This window comes from Herpailurus yagouaroundi, unplaced genomic scaffold (genome assembly GCF_014898765.1).
Source record: "Herpailurus yagouaroundi ecotype Mexico unplaced genomic scaffold, PumYag 139, whole genome shotgun sequence".
Taxonomy (NCBI): domain Eukaryota; kingdom Metazoa; phylum Chordata; class Mammalia; order Carnivora; family Felidae; genus Herpailurus; species Herpailurus yagouaroundi.
Genome location: NW_024412394.1, coordinates 58,381,822 through 58,401,648, shown reverse-complemented (window position 1 = coordinate 58,401,648; position 19,827 = coordinate 58,381,822). Strand labels below are relative to the sequence as shown.

Below are 19,827 nucleotides of genomic sequence, written 5' to 3'. Positions count from 1 at the left end.
CTGTAGGAGCCAGGATGGTTTTATTTAGAGGAAGAGCCTTCTAAGCCAAGAGTTAAAGGATATGTAGAAATGAGCTAGGCACAGCAGAAAGGAGTGTGTGTTCCAGGCAGAGGAAATAGCTCATTGGTGAGGGAGCTTGATATGTTCAGGGAATTCAGTGGAGCTGCAAGGTTGAATTTTGTGATATTGGAGGATGATGAGAGGGTGAGACTAGAGGTAAGCAGGAACAGATATTGAAGGGCCGTGTAAGTTTAGAGTTTATCCTGTAGGCAGTGAGCAACCACTAATAGATGTTAAATGAAGAAGTTTTGTGTTTTAGAAGAGTCACTTAACTGTAATAAGGAGACAGATAGGAATGCCTTTGTATGTATACCTACTTATACATGTGGCAGTACCAAATTATAATGGAACTAAAGATTTTTTTAAAGTTTATTTATTTATTTTGAGAGAGACAGAGAGAGTGGAAATGGGAGAGGGGCAGAGAGAGAGGGAGAATCCCAAGCAGGTTCTGTTCTGTGAGCGCAGAGCAGGACCCCACGAATCTGTGAGGTCATGACCTGAGCTGAAATCAACAGCTGGATGCTTAACCAACTGAGCCACCCAGGCGTCCCAAGATTTTTTGTCTTTTTAAGGTTTATGTATTTATTTTTGAGAGGGAAAGCACAAATGGGGCTGGGGGAGGGTTAGAGAGAGGGAAAGAGAGAGAATCCCAAGCAGGTTCCATCCTGTCAGCTCAGCCCAATGTGGGGCTCAAACCCATGAACCATGAGATCATGGCCTGAACTGAAGTTGGGTGCTTAACCAACTGAGCCACCCAGGTGTCCCAACTAAAGGTTTTTAAGGCTAATGGTTAACTGGGAGTTAGTGGAATTTTGAGAACGGACAGGTGAAGTAATTATTATTCGCTTCCAAGGCAGGGGAATAGTGGGGCAGCAAGTTTTTTCTTTTTACTCTTTAAAGATTAAACTTTGCAGCTGCAGAAATAGGCAAATTACATTAATACTACATGACTGGCTTAGGTAATTGCATTAAGCAGCTGAGGAAACCCCAGTGCAGGTTCCCAGAAGAATACTTACAGCTGTGTAGATTTCACATCTGATGCCAGGATTTGCTTAAAAAAAAAAAAAAAATCCGTCCACACTTCCCCCTCAAACACATACCAGAAAACTAAAAACAACAAATAAAATCCCCATATAATAAAAAGGTCATGTATAACACAAGACTGAAAAAAAAGCAAGAAAGCTTTAATGTGAGACCCACTGAGAAATATGTATTACTAAAAAGTGGGCCACTGTTCTCCGAAGGCTGATGAAATTTGTCACTTTGATAGTCTTGTAAATGTAATGTAAATATTCTGCAAACACTTACTGAATATATGTATTCCTGGTGAGATAGTATTTAATATTGGTTTGCTTTTTGTGAACTAGATGGATGATTGACAATCGCACATTCTTAATAAATTGGGCCCATAATTTTTAATACTGTTGAGATGCTATTTTTAGAGAGCCTAGAGAAAGCCTAAAATATATTCTATTAAATTAATTAAGCTTAGGCTTTTGGAATAAAAAGCCACAAGTTATGTTGGTTCTTTTGGTTTTACTAGGAATAAGTTTGCTGTATCTTTTTTTGAAATAAGAAAGTAAATGGCATATTTGGGATCTGAAATAAGTATCTGCTTGTGCCTAACAATTTGAATATAATAGTAATAGATTTTGTTTTGCTATGAAGTGACAGTCATACACCTAATTTATTTGCATTTTCAAAAATAAGTACTAAAAATAGTTATTTCCACATGTAAAAGGGGTTAGGGACAAAAAGATGTTGGGTGTTTAAAAAACAACATTAGGCATAGGGATTTTTTTTTTTTAACTTTTTAAAAAATGTTTATTTATTTTTGAGAGAGATACAGAGTGCGAGTGAGGCAGGGGCAGAGAGAGGGAGACACAGAATCTGAAGCAGGCTCCAGGCTCTGAGCTGTCAGCACAGAGCCTGATGCAGGGCTTGAACCCACGAACTGTAAGATCATAACCTGAGCCAAAATCAAGAGTAGGACGCTTAACCCACTGAGCCACTTTGGCATCCCTGCCCATAGGGATTTGAATCCACAGTTCTCCATCCAAACTACAGAACACAGAAGATTGTTTGAGTGACTTTTCTCAGTTCTCCCAAAAGATGGCACTAACTAGCTGACTGTAACCTTGCAAATACATAGGGAGAAGTTAGTTGCATGAAGTGGGTGCCTAGGGCATTAGGGCTTAATTCTTTCGAGGAACCCTTTGAGAAAAGCTACTGTAAACTTTAATAAAGATATACATTCACACCAAAGACATCCAGCAATTGATTACATCCAGCTTTTGCTAAGAGTAGTGGCTTTTTCTTTCATATCACCACTAACATTTCAGTAGTGTCTTAAATTATCACACTTATTAACCTTATCATCTGTTATTATCTAGACGGTAGGTCGTAATGGTTAAGTTTGTGGATTCTGAAGCCAGACTACCTGGGTTTGAATCTTCTATCACTAACCGCGTGCCTCAATTTCATCTTCATCTCTGCAGTGGGGACAATTACCAGAGGAAATAATGCTCTCAGACTCTGTCTTTAAATAAGCAAACTGTAAAATAAGTTTACCTTCCCTGTGCCCACAGGAAACTAGGGAATCGCCAGTGTTCCCCTTTTGGTTTAACCAAGGCAGTTCACAAGTATTTTTAACTTTGAGAAAAGGTAGATGTTTAATATTGCTTGGCAACACATTTACTATTCACTGTTTTCAGTTTTCTCCCACGAAAGCTGCATCTCTGTGTACTTCCTGTTTATTTTTGTAGGTTAATTTGTTGAAATTTCTGGCCAGTTTAGAAACACCTTGAATTTTGGTCACTGTTGCTAAACTGCCCTACAGAAAGATTATACAAAGGGTATAGTTGACAAGAATACCCATCTTTCTGTATTTAACTTTGTTTATAGTTTTCAAGTGTCTTTTTTTCTTTTTTCTTCAGTAGTGAAGTTTTTAATGTCATCATTACCAGTTCCATCAGTCTTTCCTGTGAAGATTTTTTAGCCTTTTGGGCCATGCTTTGAAAGTTTTCTGAACTCCAAGATTATAAAGATATTCACCTACAGTTTCTTATACATTACTTTTTTATATATGTCTGATTTAATATTTTTAAGTTTGGTTTTAAAAAAGATAATCATAGTATCTTTGTATTGGAGTCACTTTTATGGTAGGAGTATTTGAGGTACTTAGGATTACTTTTTAGATACTCTTAGCCTTAGCCAAGTTGTTGAAAAAATGTATCTTCTTTCTTTGCTGGTTTTCTATCTTGCAAGACCTGAGATATGTATAGAACCTACCAGGTCTATTCATTTAGTTAACCAGCAACTCTTTGAGTACTCAGGTTATAGACTTAAAGGGAAACTACCGAGATATAAAAGAGCTTTAAAAATTTTGTCTAGAATGCCTGAAGCCTTCCTTGAATTTTCTTTGCATTCTGGGGTCTATATTTTATTACATAAATGCAGTATCTGATGACAGTGCTGGTAATATAAAGGAGATAAGTAAGGTAAGATACTTATTGTGCAATTGGGGGAGGGGCAGAGAGAGAGGGAGAATCCCAAGCAGTCTCCGTGCTTGACCTCGAACCGTGAGATCATGACCTGAGCCGAAATCAAAGTTGTTCATGATAACATCTTAGCAAAACTTTTAGAAACTAAATATACATGTACATTTGCTAAGAAACGGTCAGCTGAGAGTTTAAGATTCTAGTTTTAAAAAATGGTATCTGAATCAATCTCTCAATAACTTGACATACAAACAGGTATGTGTGTTTTAATAAAAAGCAATGTATTGGAAGTAATATACTTAGTTTCTAAAAGTTTTAAGATGTTATTATGAATATAAGGTTTAATATCCCTATGCTGTTCACTGTGTATCAGTCTTTTTACTCGTAAATCGTAAGCAATTAAATATAAACAGTTTCAGATAGTGGTTCCTATAGTACCTGACACACAATGGAAATTTAATAAATCAATTGAATTTGAATTGTTAAATTTTATAAATGTACTACTTAGTAAAATTAAAAACTTGTACTTTAAAACGCATTTAAATAGTTGTTAGAATATGTCATTTTATTTTCTAGTTAAATGATCTGATCTATTTAATATTTAAGCCTAATAGCATAATTAATTTTGAGTATGTTCTCACAGACTTGGATGTAAAAGTCAATAAACAGACCCTTGCCACTTGTGTGAAGTGGCTATTTAACCATGAAATAAACTATTTTTATTGCCATTGCCCTGTGGATATATTCTTTCTGGCAGTGCTGTCCATATTTGGTGGCTGTGCATGGAGAGCCAGGTGGTGCTGAAAAGCATCGCACAGTGAAGCGTGGATATATCTAGGTTCGACATTTGTCATCCCTTACTGCTGAAGGGAAGGGTAAAATCTGTTTTTCCATATGTTTATGCTTTTTTTTCTTGCCCGCAGTTTTGTCCAGATGGTCTTATGAACATTGTTTACTTTAGGATGCTATCCCAGATGTTTTGAAAACTGATGGGTAAATGTGGTACAGAGATTTGCATGTTACAGTTTTAAAAAATGCTGTTTGTTCTTGTAAGAATAAAATTTATTTCTGGAAAAATAAAACATTTATTCCAAGTGAATGATAAATACTGTAAAATACAAAAACATATATGTGTATATGTATATATGTTGTATGGTTAATATAATCTATATAGTTTATTTTCCCCAACATTTTTTCATGTTAATTAGCAAAAAAACATTATGGCAATGTTAAGTATAAGAAGTACTTTTGAGGAGTCATTTTTTCAGGGTTACATACACCTAAATATGTAAGACTCTTGCCTCCCAATCTTTTATAATTCTCATTGTGCATGAATCACTGAAGAGAAATTAGGTGGTAAAATGACAATAGATTTATAGTCAAAAGATTGTCTTTAAGACTTTGGGCAAATTACTTAACATGTTGGAGACTGGGTTTTGTAAATGTAAAATCAGAGTAACAACCTTGCCCAAAAAGATGGACTAATGCTTGGATTTAATTACTCTATCATCTTTAATCTCTTAACAATCACTATGAAGCCATCTAGTGGCAATTGCTGTTAATGAGAGCTGAAACCTGCTTTAGGCTCTGCTTGGGATCTCAGTATAATTAAGAGGTAGACTGCTCTTATTCCCAAACCCAGCCGGGATCCATATGGGGCCTCCTCTTGTTTGCGTAGTGCTTCCTTTTTTTTTTTTTTTTTTTTTTAAATGTTTATTTTTGAGAGAGTGCGCGTGAGCAGGGGAGGGACAGAGAGAGAGAGGGAGACACAGAATCTGAAGCAGGCTCCAGGCTCTGAGCTGTCAGCATAGACCCCAGTGCAGGGCTCGAACCCACGGACCATGAGATCATGACCTGAGCCTAAGTCAGATGCTTAGCTGACTGAGCCACCCAGGCACCCCTTGTGTAGTGCTTCTTAACCACTGACTGGCTTTTTTCATTTGCTTTCACATTTGCTTGCAGGTTGGAATATTGTCTTTGCTTTTTTTCCTGCTTTTCCTTTTCTCCATTGGCTGGCCTCTGCATGTCAGTGACTTCTCCATTGATTGTACCAGCCTTTGCCCCCAAGCTTTAGTATGGGACTTAATTCTTATCACATGTTTTAATATATGGAAGACAGGAGAAGAGATCTATCTTGCTAGTTCTTTTCTGTGTTAACCCAGAACTCTAGGGTTGTGATAAGATGTTACCACATGTTAAAAAGAAAAGCCACAGTGGCGCCTGGGTGACTCAGTTGGTTAAGTGTCCGACTTTGACTCAGGTCATGATCTCATGGTTTGTGGGTTCAAGCCCTGCATTGGGCTCTGTGCTGACAGTGTGGAGCCTGCTTGGGATTCTCTCTCTCTCTCTCTCTCTCTCTCTCTCTCTGTACCCCTCCCCCACTCTCGCTTTCTCTCTCTCTCAAAATAAATAAATTTTAAGCAAAGAATTAGCTGAAAGAATACAATTAAGAAAAGCCAAAAAGATAGGAGAACCACAGTCAACATAAAAGGCAAGTTCATATTAGCAATTCAGAAAATCCAGTTAGAAATAAGAGATAAACTTGAAGGGGGGAAAAAACCAGGAAGTTATAGGAAATGATTAAAAGTGAGGACGTATAAACAATGGACATGAAGAATAGCTTATGAAGATCTGGATTTTGGCACAAATAACAATTCTCTGGTCTGTCTTCACACACTTACATAGTGCTTACCTTGCTGGGTACTTTGCAGATAGCAGCTCTGCATTTAATCTGAAAACATTATAAGAAAATGTGTTGGGGCACCTGGGTAGCTCAGCTGGTTGAGCATCTGACTTTGGCTCAAGTCATGATCTTGCGGTTTGTGAGTTTGAGCCCTGTGTCAGACTCTACTGACAGCTCAGAGCCTGGAGCCTGTTTTGGAATCTGTGTCTCCCTCTCTCTGCCCCTCCCCAATTCATGTTCTGTCTGTCTGTCTCTCTCTCAAAAAATAAATATTAAAAAAAAAGAAAGAAAATGTGTTAATAACCCCCCTCGATTGATGCCTTTTTTTGGCAAAAGTCACAGGTGCCAAGTCAAACCTTATTTGAACCAACAGGGTGTGCATGACATCAGTCTGCCCTTACCCAAGATTAAAGTTTCTCTTTATGGTGTTTGCTGCCTGCTTCTGTCCCTGAACACAGAGCTACCTCCAGCATCTGTTCATCTTCCTCAGTGCTGTCATATAGAAGGGTAGGATGGGAGGGGATGTCTTAACTTACTCTTAAGAACTCATCAGAAGCTGGGGTGCCAGGGTGGCTCAGTCGGTTGGGCGGCCAACTACAGCTCAGGTCATGATCTCGCGATCTGTGAGTTCGAGCCCCGTGTCGGGCTCTGTGCTGAGAGCTAGGAGCCTGAAGCCCGCTTCCGATTCTGTGTCTCCCTCTCTCTCTGCCCCTTCTCTGCTTGCTCTCCGTCTCTCTGTCTCTCTCTCAAAAATAATAAACAATAAGGAAATTAAAAAAACTCATCAGAAGCTTAGAGGGTCAAGTTTCTACTGGATCTCCTGTTTAATCTGGTACATTTTTCATTTACATTAAATTTTTATTATGGATGTTCTCGCCAACATCACAGCCCTGTGGAAGAAAGAGTAGAGACGTTTTCTGATCCCCACCCATCTGGGGAGATAGCCAAATATTTAAAAGTTAATTAGCAATGCAAGACATTATATCAGTATTAGATGAATAAAATGTATAATTGTGAAGAATTACAAAATCTGAAAGTTGAAAGGAATTTAAAATAATATTTCAGTTAAAACCAAAAGATTGGAGAACTTGGCAATTTCCCATCAAACTTCAAATTATATTTTGATTCAGAAAATAATGTGCTGTTAATATGTATGATCAATCATGTCAGTTAATGTTAGAAATTATTCATTTTCATATTGTTTTTAAACATGATGAATTGATATTATAATGCTCAAATCTGTATTAATTATACAAATCAGTGAGCCCAAAACATGCACTTATATGCCAAACATATAGGTGTTTTTTTTTGTTTTTTTTGTTTTTTTTGCATCTAAGGCATGTCCTAGCTTTCTTAAAGAGCTGCACCACAGAGTCACTATAAAAACACAAAAGTCCCATCAGTTTAATAATAATGAAAAACTCCAAAAATGGCAAACTGAGGGGGCAGGGAAGAGGCCCATAGGCCAGGGGCACAGGAACCCTGCTCATGGCATTTGGCCTGGCCACAGGGCCCTGGTCCCTGGTGTTTTACTTTTTTATAATATAGTTATTAATTTTTTAAACTTTTTATTTTGACAATTTCAAACTTACAGAAAAGTTGCAAGAATATAAAAAAATGCCACCATCTGGTGATTTTCCAGTTCCATCATTTCTTCTATTTATTAGTTGGCATTCTCTTGTAAGGAAAAGTTTTTCTCTTTTCCTCCCGTTAAAAAAACCTATTATCCATTCAGATCCATTCTCATTTTGCTCAGTGAATAATAAACTATTAGTACCCTTCTTTATTTTGATATTCAAATTTTCCCAGATTGGACCACTCAAAATGGTGTGTATTTTGACATACTCATCAGTTTTTTTGAACACTTCCTTATTTTCTAGCACAATAAAAATGTTATAGGTTTATTTTGTTTCTTTGCTGCCCCAGGTTTAGAATCAGGAGTCTTGATTTCTTTATTATTTTTTTCAATGTTTATTTATTTTTGAGAGAGAGAGATAGAGACAGAGCATGAGTGGGAGAAGAACAGAGAGAGACATAGTATCTGAAGCAGGCTCCAGTCTCTGAGCTGTCAGCCCGGAGCCCGATGTGAGGCTCAAACCTACAAGCTGTTGAGATTATGACCTGAGCTGAAGTCAGACACTTAACTGACTGATCCACCCAGGCACCCCAAGGAGTCTTCATTTCTTTTTGTGGGGAATGGTATTTAGGAACCAAGATCTGGATGTTCTCTCCTTATTTTTGTTACTTTATTCTTTTTAAATTTTTAATTCATCTGGAATTCATTCTTCATTATGGTATGAGGTACAGATGTGTATGTCAAAATGAAAAATTATTTAGTAGGAGGATACCAACTAGAGACATTTATTTGTCCCTGACATCACTTCAGGGACAGTGATTCAAGGGGAAATGTTACTTAATTTTAAGTAATATATTTAAATTATTTTAAGTGATGGTTATTGAATTTTATATCTTATGTCAGTTATGTTTTCTCTAACTTAGGTGCATTCTCTAGAATCTTAAAACTTTATGAAGAAAAATATGAAGCAGGTGAAAAAAAGAAAGGAAGAAAAGGCAACAGTGTAACACCTGTGAAAGGAATTACAAATTTAGGAAATACTTGCTTTTTCAATGCAGTCATGCAGGTAAGAGCCATCAGGAAACTTTGTAAAATGTAAAAGATTAATTTATATTTATTGGCACACCTGTAAACTAGCAAATGACAGCTAAATGTTCCCCTGGAGATTTTTCTGTTTTCTTTTTTGTTTTAGGCCATCGTTAACCATTGCTGCATAACGTATGTATGCCCCCTTTTCACACAGTGCTTCTGGAAGGCCTTCTCTGTGTTTTACTGTGATTTAATCAGTAATACTGACATTTACTAAATGTGAACATTTTTTTTGTAAACTTAAACATTTTTTTGCTCTGTTAGATGACGTTTGAGAGCTTAAGAGAGTATTTATTCCATAGAATCAGAGGCATATTACAACTGAATCAGAAGACTTTACTTTTGTTTTCTTTTAGAACTTGGCACAATCTTATATTCTTTCAGAACTGATGAATGAGAGCAAAGAAAATGGTACAAAACTCAAGATTTTTCCTTCCTCAGACTCTCACCTGGTAAGAAGTATGACTACCTGGATAATAGCTCTTTTTAGATGAGCCACTGATGGTGTCAAAATCTACCTTTAGTATTTCTCCGAATGTTAACTGAAATGATGTTTTGAAAAAATATTTTGAAAAAATCATTCAAAAGCATTTTGTGAAATAATCAGATTTTAAAATTCTGAAGTTATACCTTCAAGATCTGTTAGGGTTCAAACATATCGTGGGTCAAACAATACAAAAATATTAAGGCAGCTTTCAAACAAATACACTGGAAAAAACAAAAGGCGTTTGTTTTGTTGAGCAAAATGTCTAGGACTCCTGTTTTGTAATTACTGGTAACATTTCCTTAAAGATAGCATTTTAATTCTTTAAAAGTAGATTTGGTATTAATGGTGAACATCTAAAGGTTTTTAGGAGCCTAGTCTGAAAATGGGTTTTTAAGCTAGTAAGAAAGGAAAAAACAAACAAACAAACAAAAAACAGCACTTAACATTCAGAAGCTGGGGTGGCACCTACAGTTAGGCCATATTGTTCAAACAGTCTGACAGAATGCCAACCTCAGGCTAGGTTGCTCTGAGACTGACAAACTAAGACAAAGCAAGGCTACTTCATAATTTTATCTAAACATAGACAAAAGCAAAGTTCGTCTACCACTGAGAAAAATCCCAAACATCTTCTTTGACCAAAGTGAGAGACTGCTACTTCTTTTTTTTTTTAATTTTTTTTTTCAACGTTTATTTATTTTTAAGACAGAGAGAGACAGCATGAACGGGGGAGGGGCAGAGAGAGAGGGAGACACAGAATCGGAAACCGGCTCCAGGCTCTGAGCCATCAGCCCAGAGCCCGACGCGGGGCTCGAACTCCCGGACCGCGAGATCGTGACCTGGCTGAAGTCGGACGCTTAACCGACTGCGCCACCCAGGCGCCCCAAGACTGCTACTTCTTTACTAGTTATAGCTTTATCCTTGATTTTGTCTCCCAAAGAGACTAGAATTTAGGTTATCCTAACTCAAAGATAAGATTTATCAAGATACCCAGTGATAGAATTACCCCCACTTTCTGACGGCATTCAACTGAGAGCAGACTTCTGCTTCCTTAGACTCTCCCCTAAATTACTTATCCAAAACTCAAATCCTCTATCAGTTCTTTCCAACACCCTTTTATTGAGACACCCCATGGTTTCCCATCGTGTATGTTGTCCCCAAATGCAACAAGTAATAAACCCCTCTTGTTCAACTACCAGTGTGTTCCTGGTGGTCTTTGGCTTGAGGGAGCTGACACTAGTAATAATGTTTTTAGTTAGAAATTGTGTGTGTGTGTGTGTGTGTGTGTGTGTGTGTGTGTGTGTATTGGAGGAAGACAGTGTATATATAGCTCATGATCTGGCTTTTGAGAACACTTAAGAAAGGGGAGTTCTAAAAATTCTTAGCTCAGTGTAGTAATCTTAGATTTTTCTTTTCCCCAAGGAGGCAGATTTGAAAGACGATATTGTATTTCTTTGTTGAAAGAGCAGCCTGTAAACTTACTGCCTGTTCAACCCCTTAAAATCTTTATGGTAGGTCCTATACTCTTCTAAAGTTGAGTGAGATAGTGAAAACCATTAAATGGAAGTTGATACTTAGTCACTTGAAAAGATTTCCTATTAAATGTGATTGAATGTTAAGTATTTTACATGTAGAACTGTGTCTCAAGATTATTATAGGGCAGTTAGATACTATAACTGATCACTTTAGGTTTGCATTATTCTAAGAGGAGAGTTTCAATCTTAGATCTTAGATACATAGGGCATACAGTTGACCTGAGCTGGAGGGCTGTCAGTGTAGATCACTGCTCTTTGAATCACCAGTTTTACTTTGCCCTTTGTAAACTGTATGCCTTTTGTTTCTTTTCCTTACCTTACTGTGCTGGCTTGAACCTCTAATAACATGTGGAATAGAAATGATGAAAGCAGGCATCCCTGCCTACAATCCCCAAATTAGGGGGAAAATATTCTTTCAATAACATTAGGAATGAAGTTAACTGTAGGTTTTTCATAGGTGTTCTTTTTTGTTTATTAATATCTGAAAGTTTGTACCTTTTGACCTCATTCACCCATTTTACCTACCCCCTCACTCCCTGGCTCTGGCAGCCACCAATCTCTTCTTTGTGTCTATGAGCATGTTTGTTTGTTTGTTTGTTTGTTTGTTTGTTTTTGGGTGTTTTGTTTTAAATTCTACATGTAAGTAAGTTCATATGGTATTTGTCTTTCTCTGTCTGACCTATTTCAATTAGTATGCCCACAAGGTCCATCCATGTTGTTTGCAAATGGTAGGATTTCATTCTTTTTTATGGCAGAATAACATTCCATTGTATAAGTATACTACATATTCTTTATCCATTCATCAGTTGATGGATACTTAGGCTGCTTCTATAATTTGACTATTGTAAATAATGCTGCAATAAACATAGGGGTGTGTGTATCCCTTTGAATTAGTGTTTTTATATTCTTTTTAAAAAAATTTTTATATATTTGTTCATTTTTGAAAGACAGAGAGCACAAGCAGGGGTGAGGCGGAGAGAGAGGGGGACACAGAATCTGAAGCAGGCTCCAGGCTCTGAGCTGTCAGCACAGAGCCCGACATGGGGCTCAAACGCACGGACCATGAGATCATGACCTGAGCTGAAGTCGGACCCTCAACCAACTGAGCCACCCATGAGCCCCTAAATTTTTTTTTTAATGTTTTTATTTATTTTTGAGAGAGAGAGAGAGAGAGTGAGCGAGCACGAGCAGGGAGAGGGGCAGAGAGGGAGGCACAGAATCCAAAGCAGGCTTCAGGCTCCGAGCTGTCAGCACAGAGCCTGATGCGGGGCTCAACCCATCAACAGTGAGATCAAGGCCTGAGCTGAAGTCAGATACTTAACAGACTGAGCCACCCTGGCATCCCAGTGTTTTTGTATTCTTTAGGTAAATACCCAGTTGAGTAATTACTGGATCATATGGTAGTTCTATTTTTAACTTCTTGAGGAACCTCCATACTGTCTTCCAGAGCGCCTGCACTAGTTTGTATTTCCACTAACAGTGCACAAGGGTTTCTTTTTCTCCACATCCTCACCAGCAGTTTTTTCTTTTATTTTTGATTTTAGCCATTCTGACATGTGTGAGGTAATATCTCATTGTAGTTTTGATTTGCATTTCCCTGATGATGAATGATGTTGAGCATCTTTTCATGTGTCTGTTGGCCATCTGGATGTCTTCTTTGGAGAAATGTCTGTTTATGTCTTCAACATGGCAGAGAGCACTTTTGATACTCAGAGACTATGGAAAAATTATAGCCTGTCCTTTCTGTGGTTTTAGTCAGATGGTAGATTTAAAAAAAAAAAAAAATTTTTTTTTTAATGTTTATTTTTGAGAGGTGGGAGGGAGAGGGGCAGCAAGAGAGGGAGACACAGAATATGAAGCAGGATCTAGGCTCCAAGCTGTCATCACAGAGCCTGATACAGGGCTCGAACCTATGAACCGTGAGATCATGACCTGAGCTGAAGTCAGATACTCAGCCCGCTGAGCCACCCAGGTGCCCCAGATGGTAGATTTTTTTTTAAGGGTAGTTGGTATGAAATATATATGTAACATGTATTTCATAAATACACGAATGAGACAACATATTTGGTAGTTGTATTAGAAGATCACTTTCTATAATGTCCCAAGATGATATTTGGCATTTGCTTTTAATTCATTGTTTGTAAGGAGAGAGGATTACTGGTGAAGATAACATTTTAGAAAGCAAAACTTGGTGGGGGAAAAATTTTAGAATAAAATGGGTTTCTCCCTCACACAATTTTAGCTGCTTTTGTCAAGCTTTTTCTCTCCATTTTAAAAGAGAGGGAATGGTGTACTAATTTTGTGACATAATTTCCCATTCCTTATTTTATTCATAAAATGTTTTGGGAAAAGAAAGCTATGGAGTTTGCTAATAAATATAATTTATCATTATATTTGATAAATATAATTAAATATAATTTATGATTGGAAATAAATACATATCAAGTAGATAAGTAATTTCACTTTTAGGAAAGCACATTAAGGGACATTTATAAGCAACTAAATATTGGTGATTTAACTCTTAAACTAATACTTTCATTAAAGAGCAGAGGATATGAGAATACCTGTGTTTTTCAAGGTAAGACACTTAATTCCATTATCCCATTTTTTTAAACATTCATTTTATATGTGTGGGAATAAAGTTTCTTAATGCACTTGAGGCAATTTAGTTGTCATTTAAACAAAGTATAACTCTTAGTTTTTAATAATATTTAAGTTTAAAATTGCATATTTCTGACCAAGAGTTGATCATGTTTTTAAAGGACCCATTAATGGTGGAACTTTCAAGCCCTGGACCATTGACCTCAGCCCTGTTCCTGTTTCTTCATAGCATGAAGGAGACTGAAAAAGGACCACTTTCTCCTAAAGTTCTTTTTAATCAGCTTTGTCAGAAGTGGGTGCATCTAAATTTTTGATATAAATAATTATGAGTTATAAAATTCTAATGTATCACTTAATATGGGTAGTTTCACTCTTACTATAACACTATTATTGTCTAGACTCTCAAGAGATTAAGAACTAATATTTGTTTAATTGCAGCTGTGTGCTTTATGTAAATTATATCTCATAATACTCTGAAGAAGTGCTTGTTTATCCCCATTTTATAAATAAGGAAACTGAGACTCACAGAAGTTGAGTAGCTTACTTAGTTGTATAGTGACAAAGCCAGGATTCAAATAGAGGTCTGTCCTGATTCAGAAGCCCATGATGTAAGAACAAAGAGTAAGAAAACTATAGAATTGTAAAATCTAAAAGGTGCCATAATAGGTCATCTGAACCTAGTTTTCTTATTTTTACTTTTATTATCATTTTTAAGTATACTCAACCTGCAATATGGGGCTCAAGCTCATGACCCCAAGATCAGGACTTGCATGCTCTACCAACTGAGCCAGCCAGGTGCCTTCCTTATTTTTATCATTTTTTAAAAAATGTTTATTATTTTGAGAGAGAGAGAGGCAGAGAGAGGGAGAGAGAGAATCCCAAGCAGGCTCCAGGCTGTCAGCGCAGAGCCTGAAATAGGGCTTGATCTCATGAACCGTGAGATGACTACCTGAGCCAAAATCAAGAGTCAGACGCTTAACTGACTGAGCCACCCAGGTGCCCCTTTCCTTAGTTTTAGAAATGAGCTTCAAGGCAAATAGAGTTTAAGTGAATTTCTCAAGATAGTACTGTATGTTCAAAAACAAAATCCTTGGGTACGTGGAAATACATACATACCATAAAGGACCTGATGCAACTTTAATGCTTTCACTTATTCCTTCATCTGAAAAAATTGAGAACTGGGGCGCCTGGGTGGCTCAGTCGGTTAAGCGTCCGACTTCGGCTCAGGTCACGATCTCACTGTTTGTGAGTTCGAGCCCTGCGTCGGGCTCTGTGCTTACTGCTCAAACCTGGAGCCTGTTTCAGATTCTGTGTCTCCCTCTCTCTCTCTGACCCTTCCCCATTCATGCTCTGTCTCTCCCTGTCTCAAAAATAAATAAAACGTTAAAAAAAAAATTTTTTTTTAAAAATTGAGAACTTATTTGTGTCAGTTACTTGCTAGATTCTAGGGATACACAGTGTATAACATATTAAAAATAGATCCTGTCATGGAGTTCATGAGCTAGTCCAGTCCACAATTACTAAAATATGTAGAAACAAAATTCTTTTTTTTTTTTTTTCAACGTTTATTTATTTTTGGGACAGAGAGAGACAGAGCATGAACGGGGGAGGGGCAGAGAGAGAGGGAGACACAGAATCGGAAACAGGCTCCAGGCTCTGAGCCATCAGCCCAGAGCCTGACGTGGGGCTCGAACTCACGGACCGCGAGATCGTGACCTGGCTGAAGTCGGACGCTTAACCGACTGCGCCACCCAGGCGCCCCAGAAACAAAATTCTTTAAATGGGAACTTAACATTTTTTTTATATCTCTAGGCTTCAAAATTTCATTTTAATTTAAGCTAGTTACTTGTGCCATGGCATTATATTGTATTTTAGCTCATAGAATTGTACCAAGGTTAATTTTTTCAAAAATAATTGTGAAAAGAACACTTACCATGAGCTCTACCTTCTTAAATTTTTTCTTTTTTTCTCTTGAAGTTATTTATTTATTTTGAGAGAGAGAGAGAGAGGTGTGGGGGAGAGAATCTTAAGCAGGCTCTGTGCCAACAGCACAGAGCCCAACTTGGGGTTTGATCCCACCAGCTGTGAGATCATGACCTGCTTTGAAACCAAGAGTTGGAGACTTAACCTACTGAGCTACCCAGGCACCCCTACCATCTTAAAATTTTTAAGTATACAGGGGCACCTCGGTGACTTAGTCGATCAAGCATCCAACTTCGGCTCAGGTCATGATTTCGTGGTTTGTGAGTTCAAGCCCGATGTTGGGGGCTGTGCTGACAGCTGACAGCTTAGATCCTGGAGCCTGCTTCAGATTCTGTGTCTCCCTCTCTCTGTCCCTCCCCTGCTTGCACTCTGTCTGTCTCTCTGTCTCTCTTTCTCAAAAAATAAACAAACATAAAAAATATTAAGAAATAAATAAACATTAAAAAAATTTAAGTGTACAAAATATTGTTGACTGTAGGTGCAATGCTGGACAGGAGATCTCTAGAGCTTGTCCATCTTGCTTGACTAAAACTTTATGCCTATTGATTATTCCTATTTTTCCTTCACTCCAGGCCCTAGTAGACAACATTGTGCTCTTTTATTTTATGAATTTGACTATTTTAGGTTCTTCATATAAATGGAATCACACTATTTGTCTTTCTGTGACTGGCTTATTTCACTTAGCATACTGTGCCGTGGTATTTTGAATGTGGTCAAAAATATAGAGGGTTTATTATGTGTTTAATTTAGTAGGCAAATGCTGTTTTTCAAAACCTGAAGAACAGAAAGTCCCATAAAAGTCTCAGAGACTTTGGTGCCTCACAGAGTTCAAAAGTTTTTAGGAATTTATGTCAATTAGAAATTTGTTTTTGGATCTCCAAAAATAACTGTTTTGCATTTTTTTTTTTGTTTTATAAAGATTTATAAATTAAAAAAATGTTTAAATAATAGGTGTTCATGGATAGACATTCAAAGTAGTATTTATCTTATTTTTTTCAAAAGTGATTATGCATACACAGACATATACACAGATTGTTTGCAACTTGTTTTGTTTAATACATTTTTTACATTTTTCCATTTTAGTGCATGTGGGTATGACTTACTTGATTTTACGTGTGTGTGTGCTGCACTTGTGAGAGTACATCAGTAGGATATATAGAATTACTGGATCAAACATCATTTGAAAATATTAAAAATTGCCTTTTGCTTTTTATGTTTACTTTAAAAAGAGATGTATATTGGGTGGCTCAGTTGGTTGAGCATCCGACTTCGGCTCAGGTCATGATCTCGCGGTTCGTGGGTTTGAGCCCTGCATCAGGCTCTGTGCTGAACACTTGCTCAGAGCCCAGAGCCTGCTTCAGATTCTGTGTCTCCTTCTCTCTCTGCCCCTCCCCCGCTCACACTCTATCTCACTGTGTCTCTCAAAAATCAATAAATGTAAAAAAAATTTTTTTTAAGAGATACATATTAAGAAAAGTAATTTTTAAAAACCTGGTGAAGATTTGAGCCATGTATGTTGAGTCTGTTTTGGGACTTTGTTCTGTTCCATTGATCTGCATGTCTATTCTTACCCCAGTCCTCCACTGTGTCAATTACTGTAACTTTATAGTAAGTCGTGGAATTGGAGAATGAGAGTTCAAACTTTACTTTTTTTTTTTTTAACTATTTCAAGTCCTTTGCTTTTTCACATGAATTTTACAATCAGTTTAATTGTGATTGCATTTGGAGATCAGTTTAGAATGGACATCTTAACCATGTTGTGTTCCAAAGCATGATTATGACATATCTTTTCAGTTATTTAGGTATTTGATTTTTCTCATCAAGTTTTGTGATTTTCAGCTTGCAAATGCTACACAATGTTGTTAGATTTACCTTTAGAATTTCATGTTTTTAAATACTATTTATTGTAAATTGGTACTTTAAAGAAATTTCAATTTCCAGTTATACGTTTCTAATATACAGAAATATACTTGGTTTTTGTATATTGATCTTGTTTCTTGCTGCTTTGTTTAATTCATTTACTGGTTATAATAGCTTCATGTAGATCTTTTGGGATTTCCTATGTAGACAATAATGTCATTGGTAAATAAAGACCATTTTATTTCTTCCTTTAAAATTTGTATCCTTTTAGACCTTTTTCTTACTTTATATAGCTGGCAAGGACCTCCAGTACAATGTTGGAGTGGTGAAATATGCATCTTTGCTTTGTTTCTGATATTAGGGGAGGAACATTCAGTCTTTCACACATAAGTGTGATAGCAGCTGTAGGTTTTTCGTAGATGCCTTTCATCAGGTTAAGGAAATTCCCATTCCTAGTTTTTTCTGAGGATTCTCATCAAGAATAACAGTATTTGATAAACTCCCAATACCCAATTTTTCCTTAAAAAACAACAAAACTTTATTATTTAAATAAATAAACATTATGTATTACCATTGGTATACTTTGATTCCTGGCCCAGAGAAACCATGAGATAATGAATGTTTTTTTCTTTTAAGAAAAAAGAACGGGTATTGGATTTTATTAAATGCTTTTCCTGCATCTATTGAAATAATCATATGGGTTTTTAAAAATCTGTTGAAACAGTGAATCGTATTAATGGGTGTTCTGAATAGTTTGTATATTTGACATACATTAAGCTGTACATATTTAAAGCATACCATTGGATAAGTTTTGAGATACTATATACATATATACGTATAATGTATATCTACATACTTGTGACACCATTGCCACAATCAGTGTGATGAATGTATGCATCACCCCTAAAAGTTTTCTTGGGCCCTTTTGTGATCCCTCTCTCTGGACTGTCTCCCCTAAACCCCTCCCCTCTGTACCACTTACCTGTTTTTGTCACTGTAGATTCGTTTGCATGTTTTAGATTCCTATATATAGTGTGTACTCTTTTTTGTCTGGCTTTTTGCTATAATTATTTTGAGATTCATCTACATTGTGTGTATACATTACTTGATTTTTGAAAGTTGAACTGTCTCTTGTAGTTTCTATTGTAAGAGTGATTATCAGACATTTCTACCTCTTGTGAATGTCGGGAGCAAATTCTTCAACTTTCTTCTGGATTCCCCACCCACCCCAATTCTTGTTATTTTGCAGTAGTTTTAAGGATCACAAGAAGTTGAAATAAGAGTACAGAGTTACTGTGTACCCTTTATTTAGCTTCCACTATCAATAATAACTTAAACAACAGTGCATTGTCAAAACCAGGAAATTGACATTAACACAATACTGTCAACTCTCCTACAAATCTTTCTTGGATTTCACCAGTTTCTACATGCATTCTTCCTTAAAAGGTTCAAAGATGCTCTAGAGTGATCGTTTCTTTATACTCATTTATGCCCATCTTTTGCTTTGTTTACTCCTTCACTCTTTTATGTTGGTAACTAATATTGATGTGCTGAGCTTTCTTTGGGTTTTGTCCATGAGGAAATACATATGTGTGTGTGTGTGTATATATGTGTGTGTGTGTATATATATATATACAAATATGCATGTGTATGCATATGTGTATACACATATATGTATATACACACACTACAAATATATATGTGTATACACATATACATACATATACATATTTGTAGTTTTGTGATACTCTATGGTATGTCATGTACATTAAGGAGTGCCACCAAATTCTCAAAATACTATTATCTTCTAATTTACTGGTTTGCCCTTCAACTGTGTATAGAATTTATCCTATCTATTGATTTTTATATCTGTAGTTTTATTTTCTTCTAATATTTTCAATTGGCTATCTTATCAATATCTACATATCCCTTAAAAAAGTTTTTCTTTTTGGGGCGCCGGGGTGGCTTAGTCAGTTACGCGTCTGACTTCAGCTCAGGTCATGATCTCATGGTTCATGAGTTCCAGCCCCACATCAGGCTCTGTGATGACAGCTCAGAGCCTGGAGCCTACTTCAGATTCTGTGTCTCCCTCTCTCTCTGCCCTGCCCCACTCGTGCTCTCTTTCTCTCTCAAAAATAAATAAACTTAAAAAAAAAAAAGTTTTTCTTTTTTACCTAATATCTAGGCTTTTATTGGCATGCCTTTATGTTTTTGTACATTCTCAACATATTGTAACATCTTTGGATCAGTTTTATAAAATTTATTTGGAGTGAAGTAAATGCATTTCAGTTGTTGATTTTTTAACATCAGATTTCTTTGTGTTTTATGATATTGGTTTGTAGGCTTCTTGGGAGTAGAATTTTTTGTTTGTTTTTTCCCATTTTTTCCCCCTTTGCTTTCTTCCATTTCCTCCACCCTTCCTTGTTTCCCCTGCTGCCTTTTTCACATCCTCTCCC

The 19,827-nt window shown here is 36.6% G+C and overlaps 1 protein-coding gene across 6 annotated transcripts in view; it reads left to right on the top strand.

The window, feature by feature from the left end:
- Nucleotides 1-19,827, top strand: part of USP45 (ubiquitin specific peptidase 45) — an 85,215-nt gene that overhangs the window by 21,529 nt on the left and 43,859 nt on the right. For all 6 annotated transcript variants that reach the window (XM_040474243.1, XM_040474240.1, XM_040474241.1 and 3 more), the window contains 3 exons: nt 8,743-8,885; nt 9,265-9,360; nt 13,690-13,820. In XM_040474243.1, the coding sequence (XP_040330177.1) occupies nt 8,743-8,885; nt 9,265-9,360; nt 13,690-13,820 (370 nt within the window). The remainder of the gene's footprint in view (nt 1-8,742; nt 8,886-9,264; nt 9,361-13,689; nt 13,821-19,827) is intronic.